General features: G+C 39.5%; 1 protein-coding gene across 1 annotated transcript in view; it reads left to right on the plus strand.

The window, feature by feature from the left end:
* cntn6 (contactin 6) overlaps positions 1-21,043 on the plus strand; it is a 103,674-nt gene that overhangs the window by 52,218 nt on the left and 30,413 nt on the right. Inside the window, exons 2-8 of the mRNA XM_029501453.1 lie at positions 6,844-6,995; positions 9,944-10,067; positions 10,294-10,469; positions 12,926-13,021; positions 18,765-18,968; positions 19,497-19,599; positions 19,758-19,942. Coding sequence (XP_029357313.1) covers positions 6,935-6,995; positions 9,944-10,067; positions 10,294-10,469; positions 12,926-13,021; positions 18,765-18,968; positions 19,497-19,599; positions 19,758-19,942 — 949 coding nt within the window. The 5' untranslated portion in view covers positions 6,844-6,934. The remainder of the gene's footprint in view (positions 1-6,843; positions 6,996-9,943; positions 10,068-10,293; positions 10,470-12,925; positions 13,022-18,764; positions 18,969-19,496; positions 19,600-19,757; positions 19,943-21,043) is intronic.

Consider the following 21,043-nt stretch of genomic DNA (forward strand, 5'->3'; position numbering starts at 1 on the left):
TCTCCATTTCTCAGGAATAGTTCACAGGAAGCTAGAGAGACCTGTATTATTTTGTTCATTTAATGTCTGTCCGTTAAAGTGATGTGCTTGCCATGGAAATTGAAATTTTGGTTAATAAAAGCTTGAAATTGCCCTTTCTCTTAAGCACAGCTTACTTGGTCCCTCACAGCAATAGTTTTGCTTTTATGTGTTGAAGTTTTGACATGTCCACCTGTGCGGCTCCGCAGAGGGGGCTGGAATTGCATTTGTGTTCCTTGCAACATTGAAAATTACATCTGAAAGGCCCCAACTGCAACATTCCTATAGCAAAAACAATGCCGTGTTTACTCACCTGTCCATCAGCCAAATGCTTCCAGGGACTGCTGGAGGTGAGACATTCACAGAATCGCCTTTGTTTTTCTGACTAACTTGTTAGTGTGTAGCAGTCAAATAGCAATATTAACATTTGAAGAACCTGACATATTTAACAGCAACGTTAACTTACACTCATCTTTATTATTGAGGCGTGTGGTTAGTGTACAATGAGTTTTATGAGTCATTGCATTTCATTGTCTGTTTATACTTAAACTGCCAAAGTGGTTGCAGTAATCTTTAGGTTTATCTATGTAACATTTTCACGTTTGTTGACTTTGTCGAAACAACATTATTCACAATCCACTCAGTGTTTCCAATATAACAAACAAGGTGCCGTCCTGTCAGAATAACACAACACTCAAAATTTGGCTTATGCAGAATACTTAGTGGATGAACATGTCTCATAGTCTCACATTTCACTCATTGAAAAGTTTCCACTCTCCCAAAAGAGTTCCCAGAGAAAGCTGTTTATAGAAATATGCTGTTTTCCTCAAGCACAACTCTTGCATAATACAGATTTTACCTATTTTTCAAAAACACCTCCCTGGTGTAAAATTGTTTAACATTTGCTATCAAGTACAACAAAACTTTTCCCCCTGATGTTTGAAATGCTACTGCTCTCCTGAATGTAGAGGTTTTCACTTATGGTGGCCATGGCAAGCAGGGCTGGCTCCATCTGCCTGCAGAATCAATCAATCTTTTGGTGATGGCTCTGCTGGAGTTTGACTTGCTGGAAACCAAATTACACAGAGTAAATGGCCTCTATGGTGCCGGCGTAGGCATCCAGGTCGATATGATTAGTTTTGGTCCATATCTAGAAGTACATATTGGTGATCTCCGCCATTTTTTTTCCCGAATAAAGGTCATCTCATGGGAAAGTGAATTTTCAAATTCAGAGAAGTGGCACTAATGTTTGTTCCAAAGCTAATGTGATGCTTAATCCTTTGTCTGAAGTGTTTCACTTGGGTAGGAGGCACAGCTGCTCTGCACAGGAGCCTTGCCTGCCATATAAAGGCGACACCTATGTCATCTTAATTCTTTGAAAGACGTCTGATCTAAAATGGGTCACAGCTGCTGATAGAACAAAGGAAGACGGCATGCTGAAGAGGGAGCTGAACGTAATAGCCTACAGTGCCCTCCTTTTTCAGTGTAGTGGATTTTTTTTCTTTTAATGTAGCCATTCAAAGCTGTACGCTATTCAGGGTTAGCTTGTCACCATTTAAGATGGTGGCCATGAAAACAGCCTACAGCAGACTACTGTAGGCTATATTTGTATTGCTATATAAAATATTGCAGAATTATTGTGGTGGCAGTAAAAATTCATAACAATAATGCCATAGTGGTTTCTGCTCAAACACCATGTCTGTTTGATCTTAATGATGATTGAATGAGTCCATATTCAAATATTGTATTTGGTTATTATTAGCAGTGAACTCATCATTTGAATGAAATATAAAACTATCCAACATAAGACAATGAAGCAGAGGTTCCAACACACATGTTTACCAAAAGATTAGCTCAGCATATTTAAATATGTAGAACCAATATTTGTCGAATGCAAACTGGTGCATCTTGCAAATCGTATCTTCCCCGCTGCAGACCATCTAAACTCAGTCTTGAGTCTACAGTCTTGAGATAAATTGTCACAACGAATCTCAATGTCCTCAGTTTTTCTTTTTTTTTTTTTTATTTTATTTTAATCTCCGTATTTCTCCCATTTCCTTGTTGTCTCTCTTCCTTAGCTGGCCAAAGGGCTCCTTGTGTCTCGGCTGTGGAGCTGACTCCACTTAATCTGCGAGTACTCCATCAGTGAGAAACATGCTTGTCTGTTGGGCTTTGTGATTTATTACAAGCTATAAATGACTGCAGCCATTGCTGTTTTTCCAGGTGGAGGAGCTGTGGTGGCATATAATGATCTCCTGATGTGTGTGTGGTTTGTTTGTTGTCTGTATAAATTCGCAATTCGCAAATTACATGCAGTCTGCTATGAGAAACTCCAATCATTGTAACTGCTGTGCAAAAGAATCCATTTTTTTTTTTTTTTTACTTTAGCGTTAAAGTTACCGATGTGATATGCATCATTGACAGCGACAGGTCGATGAACCGCCACAGTGTTAAATGTCATGAAATAAAAATCTAAATAATTAATTGTATGGATGAATGCTTAGTAAAAAACTGAGCCCAAAACATATCACAAACACAGATTGTCTTGTGGGGAAACTGTAAATGTGAAGCATACAGAAAAAGGGAGGGACTGGCTGCACCTAATGGGAGCTACATTATAAGTATAAGCAGTAGCATGTTACTATTTTATGGTGTTGATCAGCGTTATAGTGCTAATATTGTAAAGTTGCATCCTCCCATCTTCTTGCATGCTCGATCGCCTCTGGCCATCCCTCCTTAAGATAAAATAACAGTTTAGGCTGCCCTGAATCACAGTCACAGGTGGAGACTGGGATTGAATGCAGTGTTGTAAAATTGGGATGGAACAGTAAGTACAGAACTGGAAACGTTACAACTGAAAATCGTCCCAGTCGGTGTGCTCAGGTGGACACTTGTTTCACTTTAATGAAAGTCAAAACCTGACTCAGAGGCTGATCATAACCTGACCCAGCTCCTCCCAACGAGAAGCCAAAGCTGATAAAAGACCACCAAGGCTCTCCGTAGCATTAGCAAGTATCCACCTCTCGTCTTAAGATCTCATGTAAGTTTCTGTTTGCTCAGTCTGTATTGAATAGACAGAGTGTTAGCTTTCAATATTCTCCTTCTCTTAGTCAATGTGTGATATACACTTGCACAATGAGGTGCAGGCTGCCACCTTAACAACAGCACTCTTTCTGAAATCTGGAGACTCCTCTGGATATTCACAGCCTGTGCATGAAACCCTACCATGAGCATTAGCTTATTAAACTATTACTGCAATGAGCAAGGCTATGTATTTTGAAAGTCCTGGCACTCTGAGCCATGATAATATGGCATCGGTTTGATGACTTTATGGGGGCCTTGGGCAGTGATGAGTATTGTTGTGTCATGGTTAAAAAGAAAGAAAGACAAGGTTTAATTACCTCATGCAAAGCTGTTAAAGTTGATTTCTGCAGTCACGTGTTTACCCAATTAATCCGAGCGTAATGAAGTGGAACATGGCTCACCAGAGTTCACAGGACATCCTTTACTCTCTTTTTTCTCTCCTCAGCCTAGTTTGGATATTCAGTGGCCAGCTAATCGTCACTAAACATACTCAGAAAAAAACTTCACTCCGGACGCATACATTTATCCGTGTCAATATCCATTCCTCCTTTAATCATTTCTCCACGGCTATCTCAATATCACGGGCTAAGGAGACAGGCATGGAGGCACATTATCTATGCAATAGTGTTACAGTATTAGGGATTATCCCTGACAGATCGTTTCCCTTCCAGGCACCATTAGCTTGGTCTCATCCCATCTGGTATTTCCAACACCTGTGACCACCAGTCACCAGGCATAAGAATTATTACCATTGTATTTTTTCTAGGTTATATAAATTAATCATAGGAATCACAAGCAACTACTTTAAATTTCTGGACTGTGACCAAGAAACACATCCTCCCCAAGGATGCCGAGGACCTATGCATCATTAAAACAGAGTTGTGGGCTATCTGACAGCAGAACAGTGCCAGCTCCCTCTCTTATGAACCTCGTGGGATTTTGGTCTCTGCATTTCTGCACTGTGCATAATAACTACTGTCTATGGCTAAATGCAATCAGGCCCCTTATGCCTGACTTTGAATGTTAAATGAACAAAGGACACGTGTTTGCAAGCAGATGAAATAAAGTTGATCAGCTCGAAAGTGAAAGGGGTAGCTGACTGCGGCGAACATAAATTAACATCGATCATTGGTTCAAGGCTGCAGGGGCTTGTTAGACAACCTCAACCTCCTGCAATGGGCTGTAATAGTTCCCATAGCCTCACAATCCACTAAATACCGATGGCTCCTTGTTGAGGGACCTCACGTCTGCAAATGATCTGTTTTTATTTCAAATGAATTATGTGGGAATCAATGTGAAAAATTGCATCATCATCAATACCTCGAGTAGCTCTACCGGTCACACTCTGGTGAGGAGTAAACGCTTCTCAGTACAAATTTCCCCAACACGCAATCTCCATTTCTCCCTTAAAATAGTAACAATGGTGACAACACAGTGACTCGGTAGGTCATTGTGAGCAGTATGAGGAACCTCATTTCAGTCAGTCAACATCATGAGAGCACCTTCTATACATATATATATTAGATAGATAGAGAGATGGACAGATAGGTAGATTCACATGTAATTTGACTTGTTCTGAGTCCTCACCATCCCCATTTTCACACAGCACTTTGCAAACATGTCTGAATTTTAAAGCACATTGATTTGGAATTACTTACAGGTGCCAGCCTATCACAATATTGATTGTAGATAGGCGTTTTGACAAAATGCCTAGAAAACATTTCACATTGATTTAAAGTTTCTCAGAGCCCATTACAAAAAAAAAAAAAAAAGAGAAAAAAGAAAATGGCTCACATCTAACTGTAATTACCAAATACAGCTTTGTGTCATTCACTTAGGACCTATTCATCCAGCAACTTAATCAGCATATAATTACCTTTGACTTTAAAGGAGACTGAGAATAGCGCAAGGCAAAACAATTCATTGAAAGCGCACAATGTTTCACAGACTCCCAAGTAGGTCAAAAGAGTGTAGCGTCTGTTGTTAGATGGATAAAGTTTCTTCATCGGTTTTCTCCAGAACAGGAAAATGAATCAACCCAGTGAGTCTCATAACTAAAGCTATCAACCAAATCTCCTGTTATTGATCAGTCCTTCCGTATGTGATTGAGACATATGACAAGACAGTGGCCAGGATGACAAACAAAAGGCAGATGGTTAGGCAAAAAAAAAAAAAGAAACCAAATCAATAATGATGACTGACAAGATGAAGCTTGGGTGATCAGTATTGTGCCCTCTTAGAATAAATAATAGAGAGCAGAATGAATCTACCTCACTCTCTACTCAGCTAATGCTTTTTCTCCATTCTTCACTCCATGATTAGTGAGGTGCCCCTTTCTTGTTACAATTCATCTGTCTGCAGCGATTTACCACAGCAGCTCAGACAGAAAAGGACAAAAGAAAGCTGAAAGGAGGGAAATGACTTGTGAACATTGTGCAAGCTCAGAGAAGTTTTTTCATCCTCCAGCATTTTTACATGCAGGTTATGTTGTTAAGATGGTAAGATAAACCTGAAGGTAAACAGGTAACGCAAGTGTGCTAGGTTTGAGGGCATTTGTTGGTATAGAGATAAAGCAAAAAGGCTGATTTTTATTTATGGAAAAAAAAAGATCATTATATTACACTAAGCATTATGTCATATGGTATCTGAAAAAACAGACAGGCCAAAGACATTTTTATATTGTACATGACCCATAAACAATACAAATAAATAAATAAATGAATCAGAAAATCAGTGCCGTTTTGAGTTTTCGGCAGTATCAAAGTAATCCAGTGGAAGTTGTCTGCACATCCATGCAAGGGAATTAATAGACAATTTTATAGATATTTGATCAAAAGTTTTCCAAACCCACTATTGAATTTAAATGATGAAAGGTCAATGTTTTGTTTATAATCTAAATTGGATTTCTGACCATGTTTATCCTAAATAGAAACAATACATAATAATTGTTCCGCTCGCACATATTTTTCCTCATCTCCCCCTTTTTTTTTTTTTTTTTTTTTTGCTTTAGCTTTGCTTTTATTAGAGAGGAAAAAGAACAATGAGACAGACAAACTGCAAAGAGAGAGACCACACCTCACCTCACCTCACCTCACAGCTTAGGCAATTTAGACACACACAAGTCCAAGCACAAGAGAGGGGTCTTTACACATGCAAATCCACAGTTTTTATTTATTCATTTCAGTGATAGATCAATGTCAGTTCGTAGTTTGAAGGGGTTTGGATGCTTTACCCACAGGTGGATAATTTTTCTGCCTCAGTTCAGTGTGTCCGTCTCGATTCGCTAGCAGTCCCTGTCATGCTGCTGTGTATTCCGTGTTCTTAACACGTCATACCAATTCTGTGAGAGTAAATATGTTGAGCCAACAGTTTTGAGAAAGCTTAACATTACCTTTGGCAGGGAGCGCTGCTCATCTGTTGCTGCAGGTGCTGCTGCTGCTGCTGGGAGTTTCTTTTTTGTTTCTGTTTTGTTTTGCTTGACTTGCTCTTGGGGTATGGTGTAGTAGTAGAATGTATACACTAAATATTAGCTCCCCAGCATCAGATGCTGGCTGGCTCTTTGGCATGGGATCTCCATGATCTTTAGTTGGTTGAATGAATTATTAAAGGCTCAGTGATTTTCCACAAGTTTCAGCCTGTTTTTCGACATGTTTTTTCTTATTTTTCTTATCCAGAAAAGTTGATGCGGACTGTACCTCCTCATCTACACGACAGCTTTGCTTATTTTTTATTTTTTTCCAGAGCCACACAGAAGAGGTGAGCGTTTGATCAGGAAATATTTGCCACTATCTGGTCACTGGATGGGAAGAAGAAGAATCTTTGACCTTGGAAAATGAAGATGTTGTTGCCATGGGAACTGTTAATCCTTCTGTCACTCAAAGAGTGCCTGGCTGGTAAGATGCCAATTCAAGTTACCTTTCATGGCACATCTGATATGCAAACATCTCTCACAGGGGAGGTTTGCTTCTTTCTTGTGCATGTTTAGGTTATCCTTTCATCTAAAGGGGAATGATAGTCGTCTCCAAGGGGATTATAATTTTAGTAACTCCTGTATCTGTGAAAAATTCACAGAACGTGAGCAAATTTGTAAGTTTCAGTTTTTTTTGTTTTTTTTATAGAGGTCCACAGCTCCAGACATCTGAATTGAGTGACATAGATTTTATTATTTTATTATTTAACAGCATGAAATTTTCACAAGGTCAAAGCATGAAACTGTCTCCTGGCAGAAGATCTACTATAGCAATGACATTGTGATCTCGGTTGTCAAATGCAACCAGAGTTTAAATTTTCTTTCCAAAGCAGTACTGATAAATGCGGTTCACTGTCTCACTCGTCTTTTTTTTTTTTTCCCCACCATGTTTTATAATGCAATTTCCCTCCTTTATGTCCAACTGCTGCCACTTACATGAAATGTGGCATAGCACCATAAAAATCTACTCTAACTCTTTTCTTAACTCTCATTTATTTAGTATTCCATCCACAGAGATATAGATCTAAGAAATGGTCTTTTAGCTGAAGGAAAAGTCGGAGCAACATCACCCTTTAGTCGTCTTAATACCTGTATGAGCACAAGCTACAACTAAGGCCTTACAATCTCACGAAGCGCCCACATTTGATGTCTGGATAGGGTAACTTATACAGCCTTAAAGAAAAGGGAGATTGATTTATATTTTGAAATGAAATTTAAAAAATGCTTTCAGGGCATTGTTACCTTCACTAAGAAAGGCACAGTGAGAGAAACAGTGACAGGAAATTCAGGTTGAACCCCACAGTAAGGGCAATGGTTTCATAGTGCGAGCTCTATAAATTTATATATGTGTGTGTGTGCGCACATTTTCTCGCTATTGAGCTCACATATATATAGTTTACCACGAAACCTAATTAAATGTAATTTGTGTGTGTGTGTGTGTGTGTATGCGTATTCATGTGTGGTCATGGTCAGTTCAGTTGGTGTGTTTACAGGGTAGCATACACACAAACTAACTGATCATTTCCCAGGTGAATAAGCCCAGCTATTAAAGGTTCATTAATTTGTTTAATTTAAGGGACACTGCAGGCAGGGTAAAAATGAAGCACCTCCCACAGAGGCTGGGGAAACAAGTCCTTTACCTGAGGCAAAGACTCCCACCCTCATTAGGATGATGATAAGGGAGAGAGTACTCTTTGTCCTAGCCAAGGTTAGAGATGTGTAAAAAAGCATTTCATTTCCCCGCAAGAGCACCAAAATAAAAAGGAGAAATGAACAATTTTCTCATGACCAACGCTGGCGTGTGGCACACTTGAGAGGAAATAGAGTCTGGACAGCAGTGCCTATGGGTGAGTGAGTGTGCATCTATTGAAGAAATGTTAGATTTCACGGGACTAATTAGTGCTACATCGGTTAATTACTCCTGTGTATTGATAGTCTGGCTGAAGCTAACCAGCACAAAGAGGCCCAGACAAAATGCAGACAAACAACAGCTTTGTTGGCTCTCTAATCAAAGTGCAACAACACTCTGATTACTGCAAATGCCATTTAAACTCCTTAAACAAGTTATCAGAGTTTCTGTTTCCTGAAATACAACTGCAGCAGGTGACTGGGCTTTATTAGAGACAGGCTCCTCCATTTAAGTGCTACTGCTTATCTTTTGGTCATGAGCCACTATTTGATCTGCTCCTGCTTGCCCTTATAAAGTTGCTGCTTTTCAAGGAGTTCAAACTCAATGTTTTGTGTAAGCGTTTCAAATTAAAAGCGTGTTCAGTAGACAGAAGCGGTGCATTTCTTAAAGGGACTTTTATTGCGAAAAAAGTACAAGAATAGTATATGCACCAGTAGCAGTTTTTAAGGGCAAAAAAGCAAAATGGGTTTGTGAGGTACAAAGTCAGTGTATTATCTGCAGTAGATTTAGTTTGGGGTGCTGCCAGATTAGCGAAGCAGCTAGGGACACTGACACAGGGGCTGAGCAATGTGCTACTGTGGACTGGACTGTCTGCAAAAACATGTTTTAGTCTCTTTAAAAAATTGCCACAGAACTATCAGTTGAAGTCTGTGCTTCATTTTGAATAATCTCCACATCTAGCCTTGCAGCTACTTTGAGCTGTAAGAGCAATGTGAAAGCTGCCACTTTAAATAGTCTGCTAATGACAGCGAGTGTATTCAAGCATTTTTACAGTTTACTAAGACTGTTAAATATTAAATCGGCACCCATTATCACTGTCATGGACAACGTGTGAGATTAAGGAGCTGGGGTTAAGCATCAGTGCTACAATAATTACTTTATCTATTTTCGTGCTCTTCCACTCAACAATAATTTGAAAATAACAATAATGATTATGATAAAACTAATGGCACTCTGAGAACAAAGACCTCCGCTATGGCCTTTGTCAAACAACATACACAAAATGTAAGAGAAAAAAAGGCTGATGGTTCTTTTTTTGTTGTTTTTTTTTTTTTTTTTTTTTGTGCATATGTAATTTACCCTCACCGTCAGAAGTAAAACATTTTAATTCTATGTTATTGTTGCGGTCGGTCTGATGTGGGTGGAAGCGCCCTGACTGTAAGTGACAGCTTCAAAATAAAAGCTTCAATGACTCACATATTACAGAAATATTAGCCGATATGCTATGGGGGAGGGGGGTTAGCTTTAGTTAATTGTTTCCTCATCACAGTGCATTATCTGCCTTGTAACACGTGCATAAGAGGTATTTTAAATGCGGTATCTACTTGGAGAGTCATGTTGGCAGCTAATTATATGGGTGTAGAGTTTATATACAGTTTCCTGAGTGATTTGCTTCTGCATTAATTCATTTGTCACTTGCTTATTGCCATTGTACAGTTAATGGGTTTTCTCTTTCAACACAGAGAACACTCGCCATGGCCCTGTTTTCACCCAGGAGCCCAGTGACAGTATTTTCCCACTGAGCACTGATGATAAGCAGGTGTTTATTAATTGCAAAGCAAAGGGAAATCCACCTCCGCACTACAGGTAAGTGTTTCCACTGCCCTGGATTATTAGTGAGACTACACAGTGTGTGCTCCACTGAGGTTTTTATGACAGTGGGCTGTTTTACTGTATTTGCTACATTAATATTTAAGTGCAGTCATTCATGAGATGGAGGAGGGCAGTTACATTTTTAACTGAGTGTGTTCTTGTGGGATGTCTCCTGATTCTTTTCCTAATGAGTTTTACTTGTGATTTGCCATGTCTACAGGTGGAAAGTGGACGGCAGAGACTTAAACATGGAATCTGAGCCAAACTACAGCCTTGTAGAGGGCAACTTGCTGATCAATAACCCTCACGTCATCAATCATGGAGGAGTGTATCAGTGTATCGCTACCAACACATTTGGAACTGTCGTCAGCAGGGAGGCAAAAGTCCAATTTGCATGTGAGTCAATAATGTATGTACATATTATCATCATTACACTTTGAGTGATTTTGGTTACGTGGCACTTCCGGGAAGCAGGATATTCGTTGAGTAAAAGAACAAACCAAGATTAAAAACCACGAGGAGACATGTCACTGTAAACAGGTATTATGATTTAAGGTGGTGTTCATAATAACTGAAGCACAACAACACTTCCAAGTCCTCAGCTGTGGCAAAAAACACATATGAGTTAGCTAACCTAACTCCCAGGAGGAGACAGCCAGGGACTCAGAAAACAGGGAAAATGGAGTGCAACTAACAAACCTCTGTCTGAAAACCTCAGGAGGCCCCAGTAGGTACAAAGCATTCTGGAGTAAGGTTACTCGAGGTACTGAGTTAAATCCTCAGTTTGATTAGAAGCCAGCGGAGGGACATCAGGACCAGGGAGATATGGAACTCCTATTTTAACCTTAACTGCATGGTGATCCCAGATGACTTTCATCATTTTCATCATTTCAGCTTAATGAATCAATCATTTCAATCAATTGTCTGATTTCTGCTATATCACAATCCACTTAACATGCTAGTAGGTACAGCATGCTTTGGGGTGACATATCTCAGCAACTACTTGCTTGATGACCGTATTTTCTGCTCATCAGCCGATGGGCCTTTTTCCCCTTTGACAAGCAAAGGCTGTAAAAGAAGCTGGACTGCATTTCCTCTGTCTTTACTAAAATAACAACAACTTGCAATGGTCTGTGCAGTAAGGATTGAGGGGTGGGCCGGCCTGTCTGACTTAATCACTGTGTCAATGTTGAACTCCTGTTTTATACTAGTTGTGGTAAACTGAGTTCATTTTATAGACTCAGTTCACTCTGAGTCACTCGCTAAAGTGATCCAGTTCAATGGAGTCAAAATTCTAAAAAACTGTTGCTGTGGATTACCCATGGTGAGGATCCACATACGCATAATTACTTTACAGATGTTTACAACAAACAAACACAATTTAGTAGTACTAATATAGTTTGTTGATGATTAAATTTTCTCCAGCACTAGTCTATACTATACTAGTCTTACTGCTGATAGTAATAATAATAATACTAATCATCATCATCATCATCAGAGCACGGGCATAAAATATATCAGCCACATGAACACCACAGTGTTGAACCACTTGTTTATTGCAATATTTATTTGAACTTCTTACTTAGATTCACTGACTGGAGTGAAGTCAGTGAACCAAATCTGATTCAGTTTTGTTTCTGGTTTCTGAGTCCACCGACTCACCTTGTGTATTAAGCAGCAGCCAACCACAGGACTCATAGGATTTGGGTTAATGGAGACCTTGGAATCGTGACTGATTCAGCAAGAAGACTGGAATCATTAAGTCAAGTGATTCAGGAACTGCACAGATCTATTTAATACCATAAAATAACCAACCTAAAGAAAAACCAAACAAACAAACATACAAAAAACTCTGTAAGTTACATCAACCTTATTTCAATTACCTAAATTGACATGGAAAAAAAAAAAAAAAAAAAACATCATAACTTGGCAAGCATAAGAATCGTTTAAATATATTAACATTGTGTGGAACCATAATTTTTGCCAATTTTGTAATTTCTTTTTTGCTGCCCTACAAATGTAATAAATATGTTTCAAAATAGTAGCAATATTATCAGGTAAAATCCCTTTTAGCTAACCCACATTTAACAAATAGTTCATACCAACTGACCATGATTTCTGCTATGAGGGGTACTTTACTTGTTGCTGTTGTTTTTATGGCTTAAAATATATGAGATGTGTGTGAGATTCTGTCAACAAATAAGTGAACCATGAGAAAATATATCTTCAGAGCAATTATTTTCAATCAAATATTTGCCTTTCTTGCAATTTGAACAACCTCTTTAATTACAGAAGCCTGTGGCCGTCTTCCCTGCAGATTTTCAAATGCAGGGAATTTATGATTTCTGAGATGTGCTCTGATTGAATATCATCTTCACTGCCTTATCTGAGATGTCTTCATGATGTCTTCATACTACTGCTACCACGACATCATCGGTACCTTGAAAGAATGAGGACTTTACTGTATGTGTGTCTTGATTTTGGGATATTTTTAACCAGGTGAGGTCTGATTTATCCACAGCTGATATTTCCTTGATCCCTCTCCTGGGACTTGGTTGGCATTTCTAAGACTTAGGGAATGATATGTCTTCCAGCTGTTTATTCTCTCATGCAGCACAACATTAATTAAAGGCGAAAGTAATCTGTTAAGCTTGATTAGGGCACCCTGCGCCTGATCTCTTGCTCGTGCTCTGGTATTAACCACGGAATCTTAGCCATGATGACATGAACAAACGGGGAATCCTGTAGAATGAAATACCCTTCCCTGGATTTCACCTTAAGGTAAAATGTATTATACCTGAATAACCCTGGAAAGCTTGATTTATTTATTTTTAATTTTTTCCACTCAACAGTTCTACAGAACTTCAGCAGGAAGACGAGGAACATGGTGTCTGTGAGAGAGGGTCAAGCTGTGGTTCTGCTCTGTGGCCCTCCACCCCATTACGGAGGTACACCTCTCTGTCTAACTCTTCTGCGTTGTCTGCTGTTTGCCTCTTGCTTGCCTCAGCAATCTTTATTGTTCTTCACTCTGTTGCTTATTATCTCCCCGTAACACTGCTGTGTCTCTTTTGTTTTTATACCTTCTCCCTCTCACTCTGTCTCTTTCTGCTGCCCTTCTTTTTCACACTCTGACATGCTGTTTTCCCCTCACTTCTCCTTATCTGTCAGACAGGAAGCTTTTTATGATCAGCCACTGCTCTACCTGCTCAGACCCATGCCTTCACATCTATAGTTCATAGCCTCACACTTCTTAACCTTGAGCCCACTTTTCTCGCTCATATGATCTGTGACCATGCTGTCATCTATAAAGTTTCCAGTACTCCAGTTCACCAGCTGTCACCCCCCCACCCGATGTGGGCAGGTTATCTGTGGGTAATAAAGGCTTCGAGTGGCTGCTGTGGCCGGGGGAGCATTTATCCCATGGCACAGCTGTGAGTCGGCTCATGTGTCTGTGTGCTGCTGATTAGCAGACCCTCAAAGTGGTCTTCACTCCTGCAGCCATTAGGTGCCCACCAGCACAATTTCACGCCAGCGTACCAGCCTTTTCTCCGCTTCTGTTTCCAGCTGAATCCTGTGGCCATGTGGGATTCCACACTTTAGCAATTTGCCCTCCAGCTCTCCCTCACTTCCGCTTTAAAGCCCCCATCTCTTTATTTATTTATTTTTTGCTCTTAAACAGATTGAAGTCACATATTTTATGGGATTTGCACTACATGACAATGCTATCTTGAGGTGCTTTGAAATTGATACAATTAGTTTCTTTTACATATTGGCAAGTGATTTGAGTCATGCTAAAGCTTCTTTCATGCTTGTTGATGCATGCACCACTTGATGAATAAAGTAATGCTTCTTATTACAAGAGGAATATCTGACGCTTCTGAGCAATCAATAGGTAAGTAGTCTAAGAAGAGCTGTGGTGAGAAGTTAAACTCTGTCAGAGGACATGAGATTATGTGCCTGCAAGTCCTCTGTTGCTGTGAGACTGTAGCTCTTAAACAGACTCGCTCTCTGATAGTCCCTAATCATGAAAGGTCTGTCAGTTTCTGCCCTGACTTTCCCAGTAATGATTTTAATTCAGTGTTCTCCCTCAAGGAAGTGAGTGGGTCTTTTTGACGTTTGCCAAGTCAGAAGGTCTGACTGCAGTATTGTCATGTGTCTGATGCAAAAGGGCTGCACTAATACCCACGTTCACTCTGCGATCCCTGCAGACATTTCTCTTTCTCTCCATCTGCCTGTCAATGCATTTTCACTTGTACATTGACATTATTGTAATTTTCTCTCCTGTCTTTTGTTTTGACTTGAATCCTCTTTGTTCATCTTGTTCATGAAAAGAGTTGGAGATCAAGTAAAACAGATATTTTTGGTAAAAATGAAAAAAAAACAACACTGCAGTGAAGCAAGTGTACCAATAAGCAAGTACATGACCTTGGAGCTTAACATGTTTTCTGAATTCCATCTTTGCTTAAGTTTACCGTGAAACCAGCCACAATTCATCAGGATTTATTTATCCTACAATAACTAGTAGTTACACAATCATGACTGGAAAGATTTATATGATGCTAAAACACTGTAAATGAGCTTATAGTATTTTTTTCATTTATTATATTAAGAAAAACTGTAGAATTTCTATGTTGTTCACATCACAGTGCTTGCATTGAACATACCATTGGACACATTTCATTACCTATGTTGTATTGCGTTGCCGCAGAAGTTTCATGTGGTTCAGCATCTTCAGGTATGAAACTGTGTCATCGCTCCACAGTGCTCCTGGGTCCACACCCCAGCTGAGCCAGTGCTGCGACCTGATTCAGTGGAAGGAAGGGCCTGTGTTATTTTTTATCACAGCTGTTGTCATTGTCGTTCAATGCATTCCAACCTCAATGTCCCGTCAGTTGCACTGAGACCTGGCCCGGTTGAACTCTATGGAGGACATAGAGCTTTCAAAACAGATCATATATATATATATATATATATGTGGTTTCTAAAACAAAGGTGAAGCAATTTTCTAAAACAGTTGGGCACTGTTTTTTTTTTTTTTTTTTTCAAATGCTATTCAGAGTTATTAAGTGCTGCTAGCAGAGGATGCTCATATCCTGTATTTACAGTTTATGAGAGATTGAGCTGGATTCAACAGTATCATTTCATTGTACTAAAGAAAAATGTCAGCCGCAATGGTGTGGCTCTGGCTTTTTATTTAAAAATACACTATGTTAAAGTTGATGATATATTAGATGGTAAGTGATCAGTTTTCAGTGTGTTAGCTGGGGTAGACATGGGGAAGTGACATATTTCCTGGCCTAATATAAGCAAACTGGCTACGCAGTGAGTACCTTGTGGGATCATGGGAAATGATGGCAAAAACTGAAATTAGAGAGCATCATCAACCTCTTCCTAAACAATCTCCTCTCTAAATTTCTGGCAGATAGACTGAATATCAATTTGGAGGTTGATGAACACTGTTCAATGAGAAAGTTTATACATTTGTGTACCATGAACAGAACTGCTTGGTTTTCAAATAATGCTGTTCACTCTCGCGAGATTAAACGACAGTTGCGTTCTCAGGTTTTACGATGCTCAATGATGGCTGATACCATAGACATACATACATAGACGCCACGTTGACAGCTGCTGCCGATTGGAGTGGTGTGCCTACACGGCGGCCATTTTGGTACAATGCCACTCGCTGTTACAGTGCATTACATCTATAGAGGAATGACGTGTTTGCACTATTTAAGTGATCATAAATTGCTCAGTTGTAATAAAACATATTGTCAACATATATTCACGCAGGTTGTTTGTTACAAACGTCAGACATGGGAGACAAACAGACATAGACATAAATAGAACTAAAGGAGCCCAGAAAACGTTCAGTGTGTTCAAATTCTTTATTTAGAAAATTGCTTCATTATCATTTTATCATTGTTAATATTGTCGAGTGAAGCAGCAGAACTATCTAATGTAAGTGCAAGACCATAAAGAAATATTTACAAGAATATTTACAAGACGTGTCTTTCAGCTCTTCATTTATGAGGTTCTTCTCCCTCAAATCCTCATTTCCTCTTGTCGTGCTCCAGACTCTCCACTCTAGCCAGAGCTTCATGAAGTCTGGCCTTTAGAGCAGTGGGAGCTGCTGGTAAAGCGTAATTGTGGTCCTAGTGGAAATAGGGATGAAAATATTTAGTGATGTTTATAACTCATCATTCACAGATGTAGGTGGCCCACATTCTTAATTTCATCCCTCAATCCCACCGTTGTCGCCTTGGGTATGAGTGTCTGAGTGTCAGGGACACATATTCAACAACTGCAGTTTGTTTTAATGTATGCTCGTGTACTTGAGTGGCAGAGAGCAACTGCAAGGTTTTAATATGATCAGGACCTTGATGCTCTTGAGAAATTCAGCTTCATGGAAATGCTGAGGCAAGTCCACTGGCAGGCTCTCTTTCCTCGATGCTTGTGTGGTCCTTGCTGGCACCTGCTGAAATGTAAGATATATAACGCAAGATTAAAAACAAGTTTTAAGCATCTGAAAGTGTACTTTATTCCAAGCAGACAGGATTTTTTTTTAGAAAAGTGAAGCATTAATTTGTTATCAAATGCTTACAGACATATGAATCATGAACATGAATGAATGAATTATTTAGCCAAATGGCACAAATACCTTTTGTAAATGAGATGGGAAGTTAAAGACAGGCAGTTTGACTCCATGTCTCAGCCGGACAATCTGCCCTGTCCTGTCAAAATCCTTAAAGTGCTCACTGCAGAGCATGGACCTCTCACTTGTCACAAAACCTTCACGTGTCACTGCCAGTCTCCTAAAAATATCGTCTTTAGGAAACCTTAAAAATGTGTGAAAAGTAGCCTGAGATGAGAAGAATGTTCATCCTTCTCACTAAGGTAAGTATATAATATATATACTATACATTCTGCAGTCTGCAGTCTAAGGTCTGTTTTTTTTTTCAGACCAAAGGCAGTTCATAGATGAAATAACATTGCATTTTAACACAAATTATGTGTTTGAGACTAATTTGAAAAATTAGTTATTTCACTCATAAGCAGCTGTGTAATAACGTAAAGAAACCTGAAGTGAGCTGGTAATATTATGTCCTATCAGAGTTTATTTCACTATTTAACAACCTGCTCACTCCATATTGTCTCTTACTTACACCTTACCTGTGAAAAGTGGTTCCATGGGACCTGGTATTTATGTTCCCCTCATTGGAACAACCATAAGCGGCACAAAAGTCCGGCATCTTGTTGTCAGGATTGTCTGCTGAAAACATTAAGTAGAATTTGTGTTTGGGCGGTAAAACCGACTTTTTAAAAATATCCAAGCATCCTGTGTCACAGCTACATGTGCGGCGTTTTCAACAAATCAAACAGTTTGGAAATCGGTTGAGAGTTCAGTGAATAATTCTACTTTGAGATTGTGGACCACCTCTTACTTCCATAGATGTACATGAACTGCCGCTTCTGCTTGCCCTGTACCAAGATGGCGGCGCTTCAGGCACGTCTCTCCACAGTCAATGCGGCGTCTACGTATAAATGTCTATGGGCGATACCACACTGTAGATGCGATACGATGCCGATTACTTTTTGCATAAAATATTCAATACCATTTACTGGTCATTTCTCTTTGTTGAAAGTTTTATCAGCCATAATTTTAGTTCCCTTAAAAATAAATCACGTGAAATACTGGCCATGTAACAACTTTAATGTGCACAGTTCAAAATATAGAATTTAAACAAATAATCTGTTTCACACAAATCACACCTTGCAGAAGTTTTTTCAGCTTTTCTTTCTGTCGGCCATTTTCCCATTTTTCCTGCTCAGTCCGACACTCTCAGAAACGCACTTGCTCCTCGCTGTGTTGTTCCTAGCACGACATAAACACACAACTCGCGGCTCTTCTGGTCATGTGACTTGGATGGACGCGCACAATACGCTGTGGGCTGGGGGGGTGTTTCGGCACAAAACACTGGAGTAAGTTACCTCAAAAAACGATGGGACTGACACATAACTTTTATTTCTCATTTATTAATTAGTAGTTGATACCAAAACTTGATATATCGATACCGTCGGATTGATGTGCCCATCACTACAACACGGCTAACTTTGTGAATTTAACTCTTTGGCAGAGTTTTACTTACAAACCAATGAGCACTGTACTGTTTTGAAGTGCTAGATGCATAATTTGCATAATTGCGTAATTTGGTTTATATTGTCTCAGTAAAATTTCCATGCTAGAAATACTACACCTTTTATTTTATTTTTTTTCTTTTGAGCGTCTGTGATCTAAATATGAATGGAAATATTTGTGGCTGGTAATGGGTAGGCAAGATAGATAGATAGATATAACTTTATTGATCCTAAGGAGAAATTCACCTGAGGAGGAGGTTCTTTTGAAAAAAATTGTTGTTAATTGAAATTAAAAAATGAACAAATGAGCTAGTTCATATTCGAAACTATGGACTTAGTTTAAGATTTGAAAAAATGAACTATGAGGGTGAACTAGTTCATTTTTACCTGTATGGACTGAACTTTGCTCTGAGATCTTTTAAGGTATGAACTGGCGCAACACTGGTAATAATACACTCTCCTATATATTTGCCACAGGCCTTACTGTCCCGGTCATTTTTGAAAGTGCACCTGTTCTATGTATCAAGTTACGACCTTTTCTTTATTTGTTTTCAGAGATCAAATATTCATGGGTTTTCAATGGGCAACGCAACTTCCTGCAGCAGGACGCGCGGCGTTTCATCTCCCAGAAGACGGGCAACTTGTACATAGCCAAAGTTGAAGCCTTAGATGAGGGGAACTACACATGCACGGTGAAAAACATGATGACCAACGCCACGGTGTTCAGCTCCCCAACCCCCGTGGTGGTACGGAGGGATGGTAAGCACACTCAGTTCTCCTCTGCCGGCTCCTGGTTATCCTGCGCACTGAACTGACACGCTTCGGAGGGAGGGCGAGCCTGGGACATTAATCGCTTGTCTCAAGTGTGACATTGTTTTTGCTTTTGCTTATGAGCAAGTTTCCTATGCCACCCCAAAAGCCTGTGAGCTATAAAGGGTTATGTATGCGAGAAACTCTCTCTATCTGCATGAAGGCACACATTTGCATAACCAGAAATGTAGTTTGTGCTGACTAAAATGCATGCAGAAGCACACATAGAAAGGAGCCTGCTACATACTCACCCCGTCAGGACCGTTTCTGTGTCCCACATCAGATTTGAGCTTAGGCAGATGTGTAATCTAAACTCATCCATCCGCTCAGCCAAACTCTGTTGTCTATGGCGTCAACATACACACTTGCTCTGCAACAGTGTCATCCACACCATTGCTCTTAGATTCAGCATGAATTACATGAAACTGCATGTCCGTGTTTTGCTTTTGGACTGATTTGCTTTTACCTCTCATGCAGTGGTGATGGGTGAGTACGAGCCAAAGATTGAGGTTCAATTTCCCAACACCCTTCATGTCTCGAAAGGATTATCAGTGAAACTGGAATGCTTTGCCTTGGGAAAGTAAGTGTCAAAACCATTAGCACAGCTCTATGCATCACACTGCACTGCCAAATTTGTGATGTGGCCAGACTTCCTCTGTTAAAACTAACAGACTGGCAGCAATCCTCCTGTGGCAGGAGCATGTGGCCAGTGTGACCTTTTGTGTGTGACCTCTGCAGCCCTGTGCCTTCCATCTCATGGAGAAGAGCTGATGGAAATCCACTCCCTGGCAAGATTAAAATCAATCACTCCAGTGGGGTTCTGGAAATTCCATATTTTCGCCCAGAAGATGCTGGTGTGTATGAGTGTGTTGCAGAGAACAGCAGAGGACGAAATGTTGCCAGAGGGCAAATTATATTCCACAGTAAGAACCATGTATACTTTTGCTTCAAGTCTCTCCTCTCTAATCTTTTTCTCTTCAATCAATACTATTTAACATCCAACACTTTACTGCACAAACATGGCTGCAGCCTTCCTGTTAAGTATGAGCAGGAGCACTTGTTGAGAGAAACATCTGAAGTGGTTTATTATCGGTTCAATCTAAAGTAATGGCGTTTATTTTCTTGGTATGAAACAGCCTTATAATGCCAGTTCAATCTGGGCTTTAATTTTGTGCTCATTATCATTATCTATCTAATGGTAAAGATCCCCCGTAGCATACTGAATAAGTCTTTTAGCCCAAAGGCTTGAAGGAGAAAACAAGATTACTCATACATTAGGGTAGATCCAGGCCCGTAGATTCAAAGGGGAACTAGCTCCTAAACAGCAAGCTTTGAAATCGGTCATCTGTATTTTATTGTAAAGTCCTGTCTACATCAGTGAATCTAGACGGAGTATCTCCCCTGTTTCTGTCTGCTATGGTGTACAGTAGATAGCGGTTTGTAAATTGTAAATTGGGATTTTCATTTTCATTTAACATTTTTAATGTTGTTGACACAAAACTGTATCATTTTTTCACAGGAGCTCAACTCGTACAAATGAAAAGGAAACTCAAAGTGCTTTATATAATGCATTCAAAAATAATGTCTTTCAAATGATAGAAATTTGAAAATCTAATTAAATTAGAAATAACTAAAAAGAGTTGTGCGAAAACAAATATACAAGCCAAAATGCTGAAAGGTCTTCATGGTCCAATGTCTTCAAGCAATGTCAGTAGTGTATGTTTTTCTATGACGCAAAGTCACAAAGTACAGTTTCTTGGAATTTATTTCAGCTAGGCTTTATGAATTTGAAGGACTACTTATCAAACAAGAGAAGATTAATTTGTTAAGAGAACCTCAAAGACATACTTTGGCCCTACGCTAGTCAGTGTTAAAGACAAGCATCAGCACTTGAAAGCTGAAATAACCAGCTTCAATTTGAGTGAGTTCAAGTTGTCTGATAATGTCTCCTGTGGTCTATGAAAAAAGCAGCATATCTATCTATATAGATATGCAGATATTTACATCTATTTGCATATAAATCA

Source organism: Echeneis naucrates, chromosome 5 (genome assembly GCF_900963305.1).
Source record: "Echeneis naucrates chromosome 5, fEcheNa1.1, whole genome shotgun sequence".
In the NCBI taxonomy this organism is placed as follows: Eukaryota; Metazoa; Chordata; class Actinopteri; order Carangiformes; family Echeneidae; genus Echeneis; species Echeneis naucrates.